Here is a 21,413-nt window from a genome sequence, read left to right on the forward strand (position 1 = left end):
CAAGTTTCATCCAAATCTGTCCGTAACTTGTCCACCAAGTTTCATCCAAATCTGTCCGTAACTTGTCCACCAAGTTTCATCCAAATCTGTCCGTAACTTGTCCACCAAGTTTCATCCAAATCTGTCCGTAACTTGTCCACCAAGTTTCATCCAAATCTGTCCGTAACTTGTCCACCAAGTTTCATCCAAATCTGTCCGTTACTTGTCCACCAAGTTTCATCCAAATCTGTCCGTAACTTGTCCACCAAGTTTCATCCAAATCTGTCCGTAACTTGTCCACCAAGTTTCATCCAAATCTGTCCGTAACTTGTCCACCAAGTTTCATCCAAATCTGTCCGTAACTTGTCCACCAAGTTTCATCCAAATCTGTCCGTAACTTGTCCACCAAGTTTCATCCAAATCTGTCCGTTACTTGTCCACCAAGTTTCATCCAAATCTGTCCGTAACTTGTCCACCAAGTTTCATCCAAATCTGTCCGTAACTTGTCCACCAAGTTTCATCCAAATCTGTCCGTAACTTGTCCACCAAGTTTCATCCAAATCTGTCCATAACTTGTTCATAACTTGTCCACCAAGTTTCATCCGAATCCGTCCATAACTTGTTCATAACTTGTCCACCAAGTTTCATCCGAATCCGTCCATAACTTGTTCATAACTTGTCCACAAAGTTTCATCCGAATCCGTCCATAACTTGTCCACCAAGTTTAGTGGGCCAGATAACAGTAATTTTTGAGAGGAATCGTGCAAATGATGATACAAACATCAAATTTGGCACATTTGTTCTCCAGGGGATTCTAATCAAATCTGCCTGATTGGCTATTGGAAAATCCAAATTTTGAAAAATTTGAAAAAAAAAAAAAGTCAAGATCACGAATCAATGTTGGATGCTGGCTGAGATTGGTGAATGTTTCAGAAACATCATCAAAGACGTTCCAAGTCTGCCATGCAGTTTTCTTCCCTTTACCACGGAAGGCAGACACGACGTCACATCCAGTGAACGCATGGAAGTATGGGATCCCTCCAGCTTTCTCAGGCCCTATTGCAGAAACTACCTCATGGACTGGAATCCACCGCACCTTGGCTCCTTGGCCAAAGGCAATCCACATGTTCTCAAGACCGAGTTCCTGTAAGGATGGCAGTACAGATATTGCTATGACTAGTACGTCCGTGTCATTAGCCTTAATGATGATGGACTTGCTACCATCCGTCGTTGCATCCCTGGTGTGTACAAACATTTGAGTGTCAGCTTCTTCATGACAACATGGAGACACAGCATCCAGTGACTTCCTTGTGTTGCTAATGGCATCTTCTCCTTTTGTGACAATGACTGTGCTTGTCGTCTGTGCTTCACACATCTTTTCCGCAAGGAAGTGAAACAGCTCAGTCTTGTTGCTGTCATCTCGAAGAAAGCTCCCTACTTGGGGTCTTACTGGTTCCTGTCACTCTTCTGCTGATTCCTTGCCCCCTTTTCGACCTTACCTCGGACTTCAGACTTGACTTCTTGTACACATCAAACACTACGTCCACCCTCTCATACCTGGCACCATAGGATTCCACCTTTGGGATGATGTCTTCTTTATCATAGTCATCAAATATCTTTGAAGTGCGTGGAGGTCGGGCATTGATAAGTGCTGAGCCATCAATGATGACTGCATTTCCCCTTGGTTCTCTGTCTGGGATGTTCACTTGCGCTTCAAGAATTTCAGCCAAGAATTTGAAGTTTTTATTTTATTTTTTTTCAAATGGCCAATCGGGCAGATTTGATCAGAAAGCCCTGCAGAACAGAAATGCCAAATTTGATGCTTGTATCATAATTTGCACGATTTTTCTACTATCTACTACACCAGTTTCATCCGAATCTGTCCATAACTTGTCCACCAGTTTCATCCGAATCAGTCTGTAACTTGTCCACCAAGTTTCATCCGAATCGGTCTGTAACTTGTCCACCAAGTTTCATCCGAATCAGTCTATAACTTGTCCACCAAGTTTTGTCCGAATCCATCCATAACTTGTCCACCATAATTGCACCCAACCTGTCCACCATGTTTCATCCGAATCCGTCTATAACTTGTCCACCATTACTGCACCCAACCTGTCCACCAAGTTTCATCCGAATCCATCTATAATGTTCACCATAATTGCACTCAACTTGTCCACCAAGTTTCGTCCGAATCCATCTATAACTTGTCCACCATAATTGCACCCAACTTGTTCACCATGTTTCATCCGAATCCGTCTATAACTTGTCCACCAAGTTTCGTCCGAGTCTATCCATAACTATTTGAGATATCCTGCTCACGAACAGACAGACAGATAAACAGGAATGAAAACGTACCATCCTTCCACCTTTGGTGGTGGTTAATAAATTGCTGCAAAATAATACCTATTCCAATGGTTCCATGGTGTGAGCGCAACGTTCGCGTTGCACATTGCAGTAAACTCGTGCCTCGTAAGTAGGTATCGTATTTGAGGGTTTCATGAAAGGGTTGTGCAGCGTTTTCAAAGTTTTGATGCGAGCTAAATTTTAAAATGGAGATTCCTCTGATCTCTCGTTTGAGACGTTCTGTTGGTGGTCTCTCTGAAGTTAACCATGGTCGTTGTAGAGCAGAAGGTGATGCTTTCTATGAGTCGAAGGCATTGACCTTATCTCCAACATTTTCCTCTTTTCAAACAGCCAGATCTGACCATCAGTTTGACTGTCATGGACGTAGGCCTGGTGTTGGCTTAACGGTTAAGGTGGCTGACCAAAGATCTTAGAGTCTTGAGTTCAAGCACCTGTCGTTCACCATTGAATGAACACCAGGCGGGTTGACTCAGCCTTTCATCCTTCCGAGGTCGGCAAAATGAGTACCAGCGTGCTGGTAACGGGGCTTTGCGTCAGCGGCACAGCCACACCCCCAGAAAATGATGCAGCCGAGCAGCCTGCATACGAATAAATAAGAAAAAGAAAAAAAACTACGGACGTGCTGCTACTTCTGTCCCAGCGGCGGTCGGAGGCGATAATCTCAAACGACAGATCAGGACCATCTCCCAGGCCATATCTCGGGCATTTGACACATTCTGCAATCTGTTCTGCCTTCCAAGCTCACTGCCTGCAGCGTACACGACCGACTTAATACCAAGCTTTCTGACTTCCTCAACTCACTCAGTTAAAGGCCCTGTCACACCTTGACGATTTAGCCAGTGTATGCCTGACGCATGAAAAATTTGGCTAAAACGCTGGCACACGTCGAATACGTTATGGGTAAGTTTGCATACGTTAAGAGCACGCTGGCATTTGTCGTAGTACGCCAAGCTGTTAGACAAATTTTCCATGCTTGAAATTTTTGGACGTATGCCAGCGTATGACTCGCACTTTCCGCATAACGCTGGCCATAAGTTGTAGGCACGTTACGCGATCGTTAACACACGTTGACGCACGTTACTTGTAAGTTACTCATAAGTCGAAACACGTCGAGGTAATGTTTAGCGTACCCGAAACTTATTTCTAACCTATGAGTAACGTGTTGTAGGCACGTTATGCGATCGTTGACACACGTCGAGGCACGTTACTTGTAAGTTACTCATAAGTCGAAATGCGTCAAGGTAATGGTTAGCGTCAGTGTTCCAGACTCCCTGGGTTTTTGTTTTTTTTTCTTCGGTATGACTGTGATGTTGACACTTCAATTTCTAGTGCGGTTATAATTAATAGGCTGCCGCTCAACGATTTAAATCATAACCGCACTAGAAATCGAAGTGTCAACATCACTGTCGTACCGAAGAAAAAAAAAAAAAAACCAGGGAGTCTGGAACACCGACGCTAACCATTACCTCGACGTGTTTCGACATATGAGTAACGTGTGTCAACGATCACGTAACGTGCCTACAACTTATGGCCAGCGTATGCGGAACGTGTGTCATACGCAGAGTACGTCGAGAAATTTTCAACATGCTGAAAATTTCTCGATGTACTCGGCGTATGCCAGCGTGCTCTTAACGTATACAAAACTTACTCATAACGTATTAGACGTGTGCCAGCTTGGTTCGGCAAATTTTTCATACGTCGGCATATGGTGGCTAAAACGTCAAGGTGTGACAGCGGCTTCACACTTCGATGTCTAGTGCGGTTATGATTTGAATCGTCGAGCCATAGGCTATTCCGTGATTGTCGGCGATACGCTGCCGCGCTATGCATAAGTTAGACTATCGTTGGGCATAGGTTGTGAACGCTGACAACACGCTCAGCATTCGTTGGTGTAAGTTATCTATATGTGATTGAAACGTTCTGTGTACGTTACTAATACGTCCAACACGTTATTATACGCCCAAAACTTAAAAAACATCAATAGTTCAGCGTATGCCAGCGTTTTACATACATGTTGAGACCTTGCCATACGCTGGCCAAAGCGTCAAGGTGTGACAGCCCCTTAAGGCAGTGAGTGCTCTCTCTCTCTCTCTCTCTCTCTCTCTCTCTCTCTCTCTCTCTCTCTCTCTCTCTCTCTCTCTCTCTCTCTCTCTCTCTCTCTCTCTCTCTCTCTCTCTCTCTCTGTCTCTGTGTCTCTCTCTCTCTCTGTCTCTGTGTCTCTCTCTCTCTCTCTGTCTCTGTGTCTCTCTCTCTCTCTCTCTCTCTGTGTCTGTGTCTGTGTCTGTCTGTGTCTGTGTCTGTGTGTGTGTGTGTCTGTGTCTGTGTCTGTGTCTGTGTCTGTGTCTGTGTCTGTGTCTGTGTCTGTGTCTGTGTCTGTGTCTGTGTCTGTGTCTGTGTCTGTGTCTGTGTCTGTGTCTGTGTCTGTGTCTGTGTCTGTGTCTGTGTCTGTGTCTGTGTCTGTGTCTGTGTGTGGAAGCTGGATCTCTTCTCCTCTCTCAGTGGAGGCTGGAGTGCCCCAAGTAACAGAGAAACAGTCCTCTCCTCTTCTTTGATATTTGGGATCTCTGACCATTGTTTGAGAGGAGCAGCAACAAGTCTATATTTGATTGACATGGAGGGAATCCATTGTGATGGTCAGAAATCAGACTGTTCGAATAGAGGAAAGACTTGACATCACCAGCAATGATAAATATTGCTTGTAGTTGCCAGTAAGCTTGCTGGCCTAGTTTAGAGGATCTGTTTTTCTCCCTTCTTGTGATTGTGGGTGATGTTGGTACACTTTGAGGCAGATTAGTGGCAGTCAAAGGAGGACAGGCTAAAGAGAGTAAACAAAGGAGAATCAAAAGAAGGAATTGAGACCATGGGATGCTGATGCAGTCTGAGCCTGTCGTCGATGAAGAGTCGAGCCTGCACGAAGCTTTCTTTACATTCTCGAGTGTGAAACACAGAGTCCAGAAAATAGTGGGTATGAGGGGGATAAGGTGGGGACAGAGTCGGATGGGTTGGGTACATGAGATATTGACACATTCTTCTTTGTCTCAATTGGAGTCTGATATGAGACCATTTAAGGTAAGCATGAGATGGAGAAGGACTATACACCAGAAGTGGACTTGACAATGTTTCACTGAGGCTTGAGAAAGTAGACTTGTTGGATTAGTAAGGTCGTGATAAGAAAGATGTTTCCTGGTATGGACACACACACACACACCTGTTGTGAGTCTCATAGAGTGATCTACAGTTGTCCTCAGTTGGGTTTGCCTCTCATGTTGACAAAGCAAGTTGCTTGACTGTAACTACCTCACCATAGGATTCAGTACCAGCACCGAGAGGGTAGGTAGGATAGGTGCAGATGAGTGAGAGTGAGATAGTTTTTTTTTTTTTTTTTTTGTGAAACTACTCCCAGGCAGAATGCATTTCAGATGCTGTGGAGATTGCAGTGTTCTTTCCCCATTCACTCTCTCTTTCTTCTTTCCATGTTTGTTCTTTCCAATACGTACTTCTTTTATCCAACTGGTGGCCCCTCCACCCCGCCCCCCCCCCCAACCAAATGTGTCCCCCAATCAGAACGGTGCGTTTCTCATTTTGTCTCCTTGCTCTTCCATAAGCCAATATTTTGCATTCAAAAATGTTATGTGAATCTCTTGAGGTACGAGACAGCTCAGAAGGTAGTTGGCTACCAAGAAGATATCCTGCTGGTCTAAATTGCGGTTTGATAAGTGATTACTGATGAATTAACAACACATTAATATGGAGAAAGAAAGGTAAAGATCCACTCCCCCCTCTCCCCATGTATGGTATCTCAAAGCGTTATTATCCCCACGCTTTTTGAAAAAACACAGGGGATATTATAATCGGCTCCGTCTGTCTGTCCATCCGTCACGCTATCTCCTGAACGGTTGTGCAAAATTCACCAAACTTGGTATTTATGATCACCTCATGACACCAAGGTGCAGGAGAAGTGTCATATACTCCCCTCCCCCCCCCTGGGATGGGGTCAAAAGTTGAAATTCCAAAAAATGCAACTACAGGTACATTTTCCAATGAAACTTTGTACAGTATATGCAATGAACATTGGGGGATGCATAAAAAATGTTATGAGTTTTTTTGGGGGGATTTCACCCCCGGGTTTGTATCCCAGGGGATGGGGACTTGGAGTTACAGGGGTCAAAATGGGGAAAAAATTTAACTCCAAGTGTGATATCGGGATATTCCTGGTGGAATGTTTTGCCATCTTTCAACTTTGCTCTTTAGGTGGGAAACGTGGGGATTTGTGATGCCGGTCGGTCTGTTTGTCTGCCTGTCGGCAACATATCTCAAAAAGTTGTGCACGGATTCAGACGAAACTTGGTGGACAGGTTGGGTGTGCAACGAGGACAAATTTATTCGATTTTGGTGAAGATCCGAATCTGGATATGAGAATTATAAAAAAAAAACTTTTAAAGTGATTCTTCACCATGAGAGAAAGGGCCAAAAACCATATATAGCATGACGTATCAAAAAGTTGTGGACGAGTATTGACAAAACTTGGTGGATGAGTTGGTTAGGTGACAAGAACAAGCCGATTACATTTTAGTTCAGGTCCGAATCCAAATCCGGCCTATCAGTAGGATACAAAAAGTAAACTGTTCAGCCTGGCGGAGGTTTGCGCTCTACCGAGTGCCGTTCCAGTTTTTTCTGCTGTTGTAATTCACATCAAGTGCACCGTTTGGTCTTTCTTGTTTGTTGAATTTTTGGCTTGAAATTGTATTATTTTTAAATTCCTTGTTGTGCTTGCAGGTACAGCTGTGGTCCGACAGTGTACGATCACACTCATTTGGGCCATGCATGGTAAGGCCTTAGCATAATGCACATACCTCTCTCTCTATAAATGTACATAAAATGGTGAATTGTGTGACAATGTGACAATGAGGTTTGCATGAATACAAGTGTTGTTAAGAACCACCTACCTTTATTCAAGTTTCACTTATTCAGACGTGTTGTATTTGCAGTACATATATGCGGTTCGACATTATTCGACGAATTATGATGCATATTTTTGGAATCAACGTTGTCATGGCAATGGTAATTACAGACATCGACGACAAGATCATCAAGCGAAGCCAGGAGGTAAGAATGTCACTCGTACTGATGCCATCTTGCACATTATATATATTTTATTTTGGGCTTTTTTGTGACCTTGTCTTCATACCATGATGCCATGATGTGACAAAGCAGCATCAAAATCGATCAATCATTTCTGTCGCAGTTTGTGGGGATGTGGAGGGAGAAACCGGAAGGAATAACCAGGAAGAGATGGTTCAACATTTTGTGTTAATCTGGCCACCAAATTCAAAAAGAAGGAATAGTGTGGATTTTCTGGGACATCTTGGAATGCCGTCTGAAGGCTGGAGTCAATGGAGCCCAATCCGCCGCTGAACTTGATCTTGCTCAAAAGGATGAAAAGTGCAAAATTACACCTGATTATATAATCTACCAACATTTGGAACAAAGTACAGTACTGTAGTGATAATGGTGCCGACCCATCAATCTTACGCATTAACTGGCAGGTTGAATAGTTCTTGTTGGGGTGTGACTGTACGGCCACCAATGCATTGGCTCACGGGAAAGGATACACGACGTAGTTTGCCTTGCTGATCCAGTTGGTTTTGGATTTGAACCTGCATTCACCAGATTACAATACAAGAGTTCATTGTATTGAGCCTGTCACCCAGAATCAAGTGACAGTGCCACTTTCATAGAAATCGAATAAACTTGTGAATTAAACCATTAATGTTTCCTAACTGACCCAATGTTCTGCAGAATACAATGAACATGACGGTGGAATGCCAATCAAAAGACCAGATTGCCATGGTTGGGATACATTTGAGACCAAACTAGAGTTAATAGAACACCTTACCCCACAGTCTTGAGAAAAAGGACATGGGAAGGGTCTTTTCAACTCTTGCTTTGCAATTCCAAGCATGATGTATATTTCCTATGAGCCGCCATTTTGTCTGAACCTCGATATTCCCCAATGCTGAGAGTGCGAGCCGTAAATTTGATTGGTTGAGATGGCGTAATATTTTGTCCAAGTATGATGAAACTGGAGGTTTTTGAAAGTGCCAACAAGGTGATTTGTGTTCTCCAGTGTTCAAGTATATAATTCATTTGAAATAAAAAATTTTGTTTAACGGTTGGAGAAAAATTATAAAAAAAAAACTTTTGGAAATTTACCGTCTTTGGTGCGCACCGTCTTTTACACCACATTATTGATTGCCAGACAAGCAGACAGACTGAAACAATTTAGAACCAGAGTTTTGATAAACTGAAAGTTTGTGTTCCGATTCATGTTCTACAGTGTCCAAAATATAGAATGGACATAAGTAGACAGACAGACAGACAGAGTGAACCAATTTCTTAACCCCACTTTGCATTTCACGCTTGCAGGTTAATAGATATGTACAACATTGTTGACACAGGGATATAAAAAATGCATTCCTGTATTTCCTGCAGCTTGGCATCACCCCTAATACATTGACAAAGAAATTTGAAGAGGACTTCAAGGAGAATATGAAGAAATTGAGGGTAAGATGACTTTGTATTATGTAAAGTTGTTTATTCATAGCACACAAAGAATAAAGGCAATTAAGACACATAGGTATACTTTTACATGGACATTGGATATGCGATAGAAATGAACACACTGTATGTGATTTTAACCTGAGATCCCATAATCGTGAGCGATAAGCTCCGATGGGAATTCCAAATTGGTAACCTAAGATTAGTGTTTCTCCACAATCGAAACAAAACTAAACTAGAAGGGTATTTGGAAGAGCGCACACATCTGCCGGGTGATTGGTTTACGTTTTGTATCCCACTGATAGGCCGGATCTGGATTCAGACCTGAACGAAAATTTAAATCGGCTTGTTCTTGTCGCCTAACCAACTCATCCACCAAGTTTCGTCTGAATCCATTGACAACTTTTTGAGATATCCTGGTGTATGTTGTTTTTGGCCCTACAGTTGTGGCCAACAATATTGGCACCCTTTCACTTTTTTCAAACAACTCACAATTTTCTCTAAAAATAAGTTGAAATTGACAAAAGTATTTGGTCTCCACAATTCTTTATTTCACTGTTAATATTACAGAACATTTGTTTTGATTCAGAACTTAATATATCCTTTTAAACCAGAAAATAAAAAGAAATGACATTGATAAGATTATTGACACCCGAGATTTGATATTTGGTAGCACATCCTTTGGACAAAATAACTGCAGTGAAGCGCTTCCTGTCGCCATGAATGAGCTTCCTACACCGCTCTACTAGCAGTTTGGCCCACTCTTCATGTGCAAACTGCTCCAGTTCTCCCAGATTTGAAAGGTGTCTTCTCCCAACTGCTGTTTTCAGATCTCCCCACCGGTGTTCAATGGGATTTAGATCTGGACTCATTGCTGGCCACTTCAGAACAGTACAGCGTTTTATGTTGAAACATTCCTGTGTGTTTTTTGAATTGTGTTTGGGGTTATTGTCCTACTGCAAGACCCATGACCTTCGACAGAGACCCAGCTTTCTGACAGTGGGTTGAACATTGCTCTCCAACATGCCTTGGTGATCTCCTGACTTCATGATACCATACACATTCAAGGCACCCAGTGCGAGAAGCAGCACAGCAACCCCAAAACATCACTGAACCTCCTCCATGTTTGACTGCTGGGAAGATGTTCTTTTCTTTCAAGGCTTCATTTTGTTTTCTGTAAACATAGAGATGATGTGCTTTATCAAAAAATCTCTAATTTGGTCTCATCTGTCTACAGGACATTCTCCCAGAAGGATTTTAGCTTGTTTAAGTGTGTTTTGGCAAACACCAGTCGGGCTTTCTTCTGTCACTCTCTCAGCAGTGGGGTCCTCCTGAGTCTCCTGCCATAGAACCCCCTTTCATCGAGTTGGCGATTGATGGTGCGAGTTGAAACTCGTACCTTGTGCCTGAAGATCAGCTTGAATCTGTTTGGCAGTTGATCGAGGTGCTTTCTCCACCATTCGAACAATCCTTCATTGCAGTCTTCGCTGTGGCCACGTCCAGGGAGGTTGGCTGCAGTGCCATGGGCTTAAACTTCCTGATAGCATTGCGTATGGTAGACACAGGAACATCAAGGTCTTTGGGGATGGACTTCTAGCCTTGAGATTGTCCATGCTTGGCTACATTCTTGTGGCTGACCTCCTCAGACAATTCTCTGGTTTTTTCTTTTCTCCATGCTCATTACAGTACACACAGTGACACAAAACAGCAGAATGACTCTTTTCTCCATTCAAACTGGTTGAGTGAGTGATTTTTATATTGCAGGCACCTGCAACTCACAATAGGTGAGTTAAATTCTGAAGTGAAGGAGAATCACATGCTTGAAATCTAATTATTTCTAACAACTTTTACAAGGTGCCAATAACATTGTCCGGGCCATTTTAGGATTTCTGTGTGGAACTAGTGCATGCCCGTACGTGCAAAAAAAAAAAAAAATTCTTTCAAACAACCACACAGGCCGTTCCTTCGCTCTCGTAAACGACGACTGGATTGGAGCATTGTGTTTATCTATAAATGCGCATAAGAAATCGAGAAATTATGAGAATACAGTAAGTCATCACTATCCAGAAGTCCGTACGTTGTAACCCGTAATGGGGAACGTGCTCTAACTTAGCCATAACTTGGGAACCACTTGTCTGATTAATTTCAAACCTTTTGAAAGGCAAACAAACAGAGATTGCTGGAATTATAGATAGATAGAAGATAGATACTGTGGGTGCAAAACGCCAAGCAACGTGTCCTGTCGTTGGTAACAAAGGCGCCCTTTCCCCATCGGCCATGCCTTCACAGCAACGTGTCCTCTCATTGGTTTGGTAAATAAATGGCCATAACTTGAGAACCACTTGTACGATGAATATCAAACCTTGAAAAGGCACATACTCAGGTCCCCAGCAATATACCTGGCAAGTTTCAATTATATCGGACCAGTGGTTGTCGAGAAACAGCGGTCACACACACACACACACACACACACACACACACACACACACACACACACACACACACACACACACACACACACACACACACACACACACACACACACACACACCTGGAATTATAGATAAAGTAATATTTAGTAATTTTTTCAGCTTTTTTTTTTTTTTGTTCTACTGCAAACCAAAGAAATACATATCTTCTTCTTCCGGCTGCTCCCGTTTTGGCTCGCCACAGCGGATCATCCGTTATGATCCGCAGACTGATTTGGCACAGGTTTTTTTTTACGCCGGATACCCTTCCTGACGTAACCCTGGTCGCCTCTTACGACACAGGGATAAGGATTGGGTTTCGCCATGATTCCAGGCTGCCCTACACCTTCTCATAGCACGGCCAAGCACAGAGCTCCCGTCCTCAAGCGATCCTCCAACCCAAGCCTCCAAGTAGCCGGATTACAGGCGCACGCCACTACGCCCGGTCGAACCAAAGAAATACATATGTGGTTCCCAAAATATTTTTTAATTTCAACAATTATCTGGAAGAAATGGTGCATTATTTGAAAAAAGTGCATGGGTGCCCATATTTTTGGCCACGACTATCTCTCAATGGACAAAAATCCATTTTAAAAATTGTCATATCTGGATCTGGATCCCGATCATCACCAAAATGTAATTATTTAATCGGTGTCACAAACCAAGCTCTCCACCAAATGCCATCCGAATCCGTCCATAACTTTTTGAGATATCCTGTTGTTCACAAACAATCAGACAGGGGTAAAAACATAACCTCCATCCACCTTCGGTGGCCGAGGTAACAAAGACTTACAATATGTGTTGATTATTAAATTCTTTCACGTTAGATTATCATTTTGGGGGAAAACAACCAAATGCACCATTACGAAGCAAATTTAACTTAAGGGAATGATAAGATAATTTGTGGAAGCAGCAGTGTCTTGCTGTTGCTGGTTCGATAATTGGCTTAAAAATGTGACATGCTTTTAACAAGCAACCAGAGACCAAAAAAAGGCAAGGTGTACCTCCCGCCACATAAATAACTGGAAAATTAAACAAACTACCTTCACCGCAACAAGCAAGGGAATTGCCTTCCAAGCAAGGGAATGAACGAACAGGAAAAGAGGAAAGGAGGGAAGGAATCACAATATCGTGCAAGTAAAAGGGTTATGTTTGGTCGGGTTAATGGGGGTATAAAAGACAGAAAGAAGGATGATACAGGAAGAGAGAAAAAGGAAGAAGATAATGTTTCACTGCTTGAGACTCACAAGCATATGGCCGAGCCGGAGCCACGACGCATGTAAATTCAGAATAGATACAACAGGGAATCAATATACAGGACCAAGTACGTACGTATAGGAAGGCACGTGGAGGGATTCACGATATTAACAACAGTACAGGGAACAAATAACAGGTTCATAAAACAAATTAGATTATGGCATGAAAAGCTTTTGAAGAAGTTCTTACGAAGCCAATAAAACAGTGTCCTCTCGCAAATTGACCACACCGCAACCTGCATTATTAATCGGAACTTGTCCCCCCCATCAAGAAACTGTACCCAGCTCACTCAACAATTTGGTGTTCCTTGCTGCAAGAGACAACATTTTTGTAGTTGAGTGTGTGTCTGGAATCTGGGCCAGCACGAGACTACAAAGAGTTTTTTGTTTGTTTGTTATCTTACCAAAACGAAGTTTTGCAAGATATGTTAGTCAGCTTGTATGTTTTTTATTTTTTTATTTTATTTTATTTTTTTTTGTCTGTAATCAAGTATAAAAAATTCTGCAGAGCACAGTTATCATCGGAAATTTTTGTAACTTCGCATATCAGAGGCCTATAGAGGTCCCTTTCAGTGCACAAAATTTTGAAGGTCAAAGGTCAAGGTCACTTTGGCGCAAATCAGGGGAGTCGACGAAACCCTTATTTTTTGAGTAATTTTGATCGGATAGTCTTTAAACTTCATGGGAATATAGTTCATGGACTGGCGCTCAGCTGATTAATTTTTGGTGGCGATTGGCCTTGACCTTCATATGTTTTGTTTTTTTTTGGTCTGTAATCACGTATAAATCACTCTGCAGAGCACAGTTATCATTGGAAATTTTTGTAACTTCACATATCAGAGGCCTATGGAGGTCCCTTTCAGCGCATAAAATTTTGAAGGTCAAGGTCAAAGGTCAAGGTCACTTTGTCGCAAATCAGGGGAGTCGACAAAACCCTTATTTTTTGAGTAATTTTGATCGGATCGTCTTCAAACTTCATGGGAATATAGTTCATGGTCTGGCGCTCAGCTGATTTAATTCTTAGTGGCGATTGGCCTTGACCTTCATGGTTAGCGCCTCAGGTCAAACATATTTGACCCCAAGGTCAAATTTTCAAGTTTTAGGAACCATATCGTGTAGAACCTCAAATTGAACACCTCGATGAGTGCTTTCAAGATATGTCAAGCTTGAGACATTATGACGTCATTTGGTGACGTTATGAGGCAAAAGCATATTTTTCATGGTTACTCTGTAGAACGATTCTCATCGGAATCTCTCGTCGGCAGATATTCCTCAAGGAGTCGCTCCTGGTGGATAGCAGCTCTGTTCACCTCAGTGTGACCTTAAAGAAGTCACACGTGGTCACCTTTTGGCAAGATACGGGTCACCCTGCGGGTGACATTGGTTTTTTGTTTGTTTTTCAATTCATGATCGAGGCTTGTGAAAGAGCTGGAGCAGAGCGGAAGGGAACAAAATGGAGAGGGGGAAACACCAACAGCAGAGTGGAAGTGGGAGAGAGAGAGGTGAAATCAAGGGGTGGGGGAGAAGGATACATGGGGTGACCATGCTGCATGCAAAGCTGAATGAAACACAAGAAGAGGGAGGGGAAAGTGGAGATGAAACAGAAAAGGAACAGAGAAATCGACAACTAACAAACGAAAAGAGGTGAGGGAGAGAAGGGGAAATCACAATAACCAGGAAAAAGTGAGTGGGATTTGGGGGTGGAAGAGATCATGAGTCTGGACCTGAGGTAGTGATGAACAGCTGTCCTGAAGCTCTGTAGGGAAGAGTGGGACTGAACAGACTAGGGAAGTTGGTTTCACAGGCAAGAGAATAGAGGAAGTGGAGGTGAGCAGTGAATCTGAATTTTGGGAGTTTGACAAGAACAGGGTTGCTGGCAGATTTTGTGCACCCTGCCCAAACCTCGAAGGGACAGATCCAAGAGAAGGCAGAGGGTGCAAGACCAAAAAGGAGGTGGTAGAATACAAAGCCGAAACCAACCTGTCTGAGATGTGAGAGTAACAAGCCGAGACACTAAGAAGACTTTGCTTTCTGTGGCATCAAGAAGGGCAAGATGTGAGGTAAGGGTGCCAACCCAAAGGGGAGAGTTCCATAAAGCTGTTTGAATACATCGTTTTGCATCATTTAAATCCTGAATTTTAGGATAGAATCGAGATCGTTTCATTCGTCTATTACCAGATCTAAGTCAAAGTATCTTACAAGGCCAGCGAAGCGGTTAAACACCATAAAGATTTGTAATTACATGAGATGGCCTTCATTTGGCTCGGATGGAAAATCCTCAATTTGGCCTCAGCACTGTCCCAAGGTCTCAATCTTGTGAAATACTTCTGGATTTTTACCTGAATAACTGACATGGCACAAACTACAACATCACGCTAAACAACATGTTTTTAAACAACACCAGTAGAACGACACCATCGGTTCTTACTCACTCGGCCATTGAGCTGTGATGATGATGATGGTGATGATGATTATATAATAACGATAATAAATGACTCGGTACTTATGATTCCATTTGACTCACAACATCATGGGTAAAAGTTCGAGTGCCCAACCTTTGTTGATACTTGTATCCACTGACAATTCTCACTTCATTCCTTCTTCTCCTTTTGCTGTTTAACTTTATTTGTAATTCACGCAGAAGTCATACATGGTTTTGAAACAAAGTCTGTTTTCAGGTTCTTCCACCATCGATGTATTTCCGTGTCACGGATCACATCCCTGCCATCCTAGACTTTGTGAAGCAGCTGCTGCAGAAAGGAAACGCTTATGTTACAACTCATGGTATCTTCCTAAAAAAAAATTCAAAAACAAAAACTGCCCATCACTACAGATAAATATTTGAATCACGTGACTGCAAACTTGCTTTCAGTTTTGTTGCCGTTTGCACATTCCCCTTTCATTCACTAGTAATTTATTCCTTCTTTTGCTTCCATATTATTTCCTCTGTCTCAAAGTCACACAGTGGATATTGTTATCCATTATCCATGAAATGCTTCAAACTTCAATTCCCATTTCAGACAGGCTCACAGCTTCTCACAAATGACACTGACATCTGTTTTGCAGTTTGGAATGAAATGGTACTTTCCATTTTAACTGAATTCATACTAGACAGGTAGGAAGCTTGTTTTCCTCTTGTTGTGGTCTCATTGATAACTTGTGGCTTGTCACCTGTCTAGGTGACGTGTATTTTGATGTGAGTTCCATTGGGCAGCGCTATGGTCGCTTTCGAGAGGGCCTCCCCAACTGTACGTCTCCTGACGGTGAGTACTCGTATTGTTTTGCCACCTCATTGCTGATCTTTGAGTTCGGATCGGTGTGATACAATATTCTGTTCGGATTTTGGCTGACAAGCTATCGCCGGCACCCTGGCCAAATTCCAAATTCCTGTCCTGAATTCCTGTGTCTGAGTGGCGACCTCCTTAGTACTGCAAGCTTAGTCAATAAACTTTATAGAGCATGGTACATGAATGATTTCTTCTGAAGACCATTATGGAATCCTGTGAACCCAAACCAGCAGCAGAAACTGCTCTTTTTCTTTTTGCATGTGGTGCACAAAACAGGGGAAGCAGCCCATGGAAAGCATTCTGCACCTGACTTTGCACTATGGAAAGCATCACGCCCTGGAGAACCAGCCTGGGAAGCACCGTGGGGTGCAGGCCGTCCTGGCTGGCACATTGAGTGTTCAGCTATCTCCAGGTGCAACTGGGCATGCATCGCAGATACATTTTGAATAATTCTGTTTTGTGAATTCCTCATCCATGAAAAAGATCTGCATCTCATTTGCCACAGAAGTTTCCTGGTATGATACAGTATCGGAAATAATTATGGAAACTGAAAGGGGGGGTGGGGGACTGGGTATAAAATGAAAATAACCTGATAGAAATGCATGTCACTTGTAAAAATGAAGTTCTCCATAGTACAGTCACATGCTGATATAGTGCACTGTGATTGGCTGTCATGCAAGTGATCAGAAAGTGCTACACCTGCAGAAAGTCTATAAAAGTATAGGCGGTGATATCACCTTCATATGGTGAATGTGTGGTGCATGCTGTTGCTCCTGGAAGGATTTATCACATGACAAGTGTATAGAAATCAGTCTTCACTACTGAAGATGACTCCACTGGCAGGTTGCAGCCCAACTTCTTGTTTCAACAGGTGTTATATGCTTCACTAAGGAGGATACACTAAATTGGTACTATTGAGAATAGATGTGGTCGACGAAGAAATCTCAAACTCTTCAAAAGTGAAGTATGTATGTCAATATATGTCTAGTATGTGATAGACGACGATCCAGTGGTGACGTTGCCTTTCCAAAGGAGAGGTTTTAGGGTAGCTACACATCTGTCAAGACAATTTTGTGCTGATTTGTGTGTTACTGTTCAAAGAAAGATGAACTTTCAACTTTGTTATTCACAAGATCTCAAATGAAACATACACTGAGAAACTTAACATGAGTTTTGGAGAACTTGAACTTTCTTCCTCGACCACTTATATTGTCAACGGCAGCAGTATCGCATATCGCCCTCAGTTTCGCATACAGTGCCCCTGTATGCTGAGCCTCCATTGGCCCCGATAACATGCGCAGTGGAACCCCCTGGTGGATACATCCACGGGGAGCATGATTCGCTGATGGCATTTTCTTTTTTTTTGGGGGGGGGGGATATGATTGCATGGTGCCTCAGAGTGGCGAGTGACCTGGAGGAAATTGGGGGGGGGGGTGGTGGTGTAAGCACTCGGGTCCTAATTCAAAAGTAGGAGTTCTGGGTCTTTTGATTCTGTTTGACGGAGTTGGTGCAATTTGCTGCTGTTGGGTTCCTTTTGGCTTTTGGAGGAAAGATCTTCATGACCATCGTTTGGTTGCTTACCCGCTCTTCCTCATCGCTCCCACTCGCCCTCATCGCTCCCGCTCGCCCTCATCGCTCCCGCTCGCCCTCATCGCTCCCGCTCGCCCTCATCGCTCCCGCTCGCCCTCATCGCTCCCGCTCGCCCTCATTGTTCCCACTCACCCTCAGCGCAGGTCAGGCATAGGTGCATTTTTTTTGTTGTTGTTAATTGACCCCCTTTTGATTATTACAGCACGGCGACATCACGGTTATATAATTGGCTATTCTGTCCTGTGTCTTCTGTCACGCTTATGGCCGTGCACGTCCCTTTTATCTGAGGGCTATAAATAGAAATTTGTCCAACGTCACAACTCTTCCCATCATGCATGCTAATTCACCGTGTCTACATTTAAATTTTATAACTGCAAAATTGTTTCATCATTCTTAACCTAGACTTTTACTGCCCCCAGCCGCGCGATATCGAAGTATTCGCTTCTTGTTTCTTTATTGCCAACCAAATCATGATGTGAATTTACTCCATGTTAAAGGTATTTTATAAGTACTGTATAATGGAACGCTCTTTCACCTTTAATCAGTCATGGAGTTCAGGGATTGGATTTCGCTATCCTTCGTTTTTCACCATTTGGTCACTCGCATCCCTACACTTGGCTCTTGTGTAACACAATCCTGACTCAGTGGTGCAATGGTGAGACCGTCTGCTCTGAGTCCGAGAGGTCAGTGGGTTGAACCCTGGCCGAGTCATACCAAAGATCAATGTGGTACGTGCTGCTTCCTTGCTTGTCACTCAGCATTTAAAAAGGATAGATAGCAGACAAACAACCGTGTGTTGGCAATCATTGCACAGGCTTGATGGACCAAACGATCTGCATCTGCACTGAGGTTCGTCATTAGGTAACTCGTATTATAATCATGGTGACAGATAGGACTCGACTTTTGCAGCAGGTTGAATTGCGAGTTAAGTTGTAATGGATTCAAGATGCTGAAGATATTTTAATTTGCAGTATGGCATTTGGAGGACAACTGGATTTGCACTCTGGTGGAGAGGACTTGGCTTTTCCACATCATGAAAATGAGGTAGCACAAAGTGAGGCCTTCCACGGAACATCACAGTGGTGCAACTACTTCCTCCACACTGGTGGGTTTTCATTTCAACATGTTGCCCATCTTGATGAAAACTACTGCACTCGTACTGTTAAATGGTTATGCCGGCCATGGGTGTGTAAGACCCATTTTGTTGCTATGTACACATGCCATCTCCAGGCCATCTGCGCCTTCAAGGAAGCGAAGAGAAGATGTCAAAGTCTTTGAAGAACTACATTACTGTGAAGGTAGAATTGGTTTTATTATTATTATTTTTTTAATCACTTTCTAATGGTGGAACACAGCGAGTAAGGTGAATGTGGTACCTTCATTGAAATCCCTTACCTGTGCAGACTTTTTCCTGACCGATTTTGCTTGGGTACAAACAATATTGAAAAACCTTTTTTTTCTTGCATACATTGTCGAGGCAGGAGATGAGGGCTGGGAGAGGGGAGCACAAAACAATGGAGAACAGAGGCAATAGGAGATCTATGGAAGGAAGAGGGATGGGCAGGGTACACTGGGTAAACAAGATGGATACTACAGGTACTTTCAGGAAAACAGGGAATTTGAAGGAGGTAGGTTTGGGGTAGATTAATGGGGGTCGAAAAGATCATGGTTTTGGATGGGGGGAGATAAAGTATGACATGGTGGTGAACAGCTGTTTTAAGGACCTGGAGGGAAGAGTGGGATTGAAGAGAGTTGGAGTTTGTTCCAGAGGTGGGAAAAAAAGAGGAAAAAAAAAAAAAGAAAGGTGAGCAGTGATTCTTGATTTTGGCAGTTTCACCAGAAGGGGGTTTCTGGAGGACCTTGAAGTACCCTGCGGAAATGCAGGGGGAACAGATCGCAGACAGAGCGGGGGGGGGGCAAGGCCAGAGAGGAGACGGTAGAAGACAGAAAGCCCACCGATCTGCCTGTAGTGAGAGAGTGAGAGACCCAAAGACTCAGCGACATCGTGGGAGATACCAATGATCCTAAATGACTTGGTTTCTACAGCATGAAGCCAAGCTGGGTGTGAAGCGGGAGAACCAGCCCAGAGGGGAGAGCATTGCTCCATCAGGCTGCAGACGAAAGCTTTGTTTGTGGTCAGGAGCTCAGGTGTGCAAAGGACGTACATTGCACGATGGAGGATGCCCAGTCGGCGACTGTTTGGGAGGCCAGCTTAGAAATGTGGCTTTCCCAGGAGAGATCGTGGCAGATTGTGAGACCCAAAAGCTTGAATGAAAGGATTTCTATAAGAGGATTGTTGAGAAAGTAAACGGGGAGGGGGAGTTCCAAATGGTTCTTTCGAAGAGACATAGTGAGAGTGTGAGATTTGTCAAGATTGAAAGACATGTTTCCACATGTTGGACCAGATTGTGATTTTATCCAGGTCTGCAGAGTGAAGAGGATGCTGCTTGCCGATCTGAGGGATGACAGATGGTACGGCAGATGGTGGAGTCATCAGCAAAGAGATAAAGAGGATTTTCCAGAGTCTGAGAGATCATTGATGAAAACCAGAAAGAGAACAGGTCCCAGAACGCTGCTTTGAGGAACTCCAGCCTGGACAGGAAGAGGGGATGAGAGAACTCCATTTAGGGCTACACGTTGACTGCACCAGGAGAGGAAATCTGCGAGTCATGAGTGGAGATGGCCTTGGATACCAGAGGAAGAGAGTTTGATGAGCAGGGCAGGGTGCCAGACCATATCAAAAGATCACAATATGTCTTGGGAGATGGCTCTGTTCTCATGTCTGTCATTGATGACCTCCATCCATTGTTGGAAGAGCAGAATCAGCATATACAGGGTGGAATGACCTGGTCTAAATCCAAATTGATAATCGGAAATCAAGCAATTGGAGAAGAGGAAGGATTTAATGTCTCAAGCGATGATGAATTCAATAACCTTGCTGATGATTGGGAGAAGGCTGATTGGTCTGCAGCTGCAGGGATCTGTTTTTGCACATTTTTATACAGGGCTGTAATGTTTTCTGATTTCCAAGCAGATGGAAGATGACCTTGAGCAAATGAGAGGGTGAATAGAACAGAGAGAGGGTGAGCAAGAGCAGAGGAGCTGGTTTTTAGGACATGTGGGCTGATGCAGTCTGGACTGGTTGCAGAATCAGAGTTGAGGTTTGACAGCAAGCTCCCCACCTTGTCAGGAGAAAAGGACGCAGAGTCCAGGAACAGCTGGATGTGATTGGGAAAGGTGGGTACAGAAAGCAATCGGTTTGGGACACAAGATTTCGAAGAAAACGCAGAGTTGAGGCATTTAGCCTTTTCGCGAGTTCTGAATTTCCTCAATTACCTCAAGTTCTTAAACTTCTGGATTTACTTGAGTTCTTCAAGCAATCTGACTTTCACAATTTCCAAGTTAAGCTGGTTTTGGTTCATCTTTGGCCGTGCAGTGGCACGATGACTCTTTCGTTATCTCATTGACCCCTGAACATGTGTGGTCCAGCCAACGAATGCCAGCAGCCATAAACACCACTTGCAAGTCTTGGGTCAAAGCAGTATTTCATTACTGTAAGATATCTCTAACATCAGGTGACAAGCACTACAAACGTTTCTCTCCTGCTGCCAGCAGTGAAAGAGTACCGTATGTCATGGCCATTGCCCCGGAACATTTGGGCGTATCGCAAAGTTTACCTGTGCCCATGCTCATTGTCATCCTTCTGGTTCCACCTCTCGTATTCCCCATTACAGCAGCTTTGTGACTTGTTTGCAAGTGGTCACCTGTTTCCACAGTCTAGATTTTCTCCAAATAATGGCTCTGCAAGGTCTGGGTTCCTTTTAACTCTTGCACGATATTGTGGAGCCGATCATCGTCAATGCTGGGGTGTTGTGTTATATTTTGGATCCCGGGTCATCCAGCATGCCCTC

The 21,413-nt window shown here is 43.4% G+C and overlaps 1 protein-coding gene across 5 annotated transcripts in view; it reads left to right on the forward strand.

The window, feature by feature from the left end:
- The window catches only part of CARS2 (cysteinyl-tRNA synthetase 2, mitochondrial), a 52,931-nt gene that overhangs the window by 23,931 nt on the left and 7,587 nt on the right, over nt 1-21,413 (forward strand). For all 5 annotated transcript variants that reach the window (XM_085898546.1, XM_085898542.1, XM_085898544.1 and 2 more), the window contains 8 exons: nt 7,120-7,170; nt 7,332-7,449; nt 8,836-8,907; nt 15,304-15,409; nt 15,805-15,888; nt 16,189-16,324; nt 18,474-18,607; nt 18,733-18,800. In XM_085898546.1, coding sequence (XP_085754672.1) covers nt 7,120-7,170; nt 7,332-7,449; nt 8,836-8,907; nt 15,304-15,409; nt 15,805-15,888; nt 16,189-16,324; nt 18,474-18,607; nt 18,733-18,800 — 769 coding nt within the window. The remainder of the gene's footprint in view (nt 1-7,119; nt 7,171-7,331; nt 7,450-8,835; nt 8,908-15,303; nt 15,410-15,804; nt 15,889-16,188; nt 16,325-18,473; nt 18,608-18,732; nt 18,801-21,413) is intronic.

The sequence above is a fragment of the Eptatretus burgeri genome, chromosome 10 (assembly GCF_056783735.1).
Source record: "Eptatretus burgeri isolate ZD-2024b chromosome 10, Ebu_testis_v1, whole genome shotgun sequence".
Taxonomy (NCBI): Eukaryota; Metazoa; Chordata; class Myxini; order Myxiniformes; family Myxinidae; genus Eptatretus; species Eptatretus burgeri.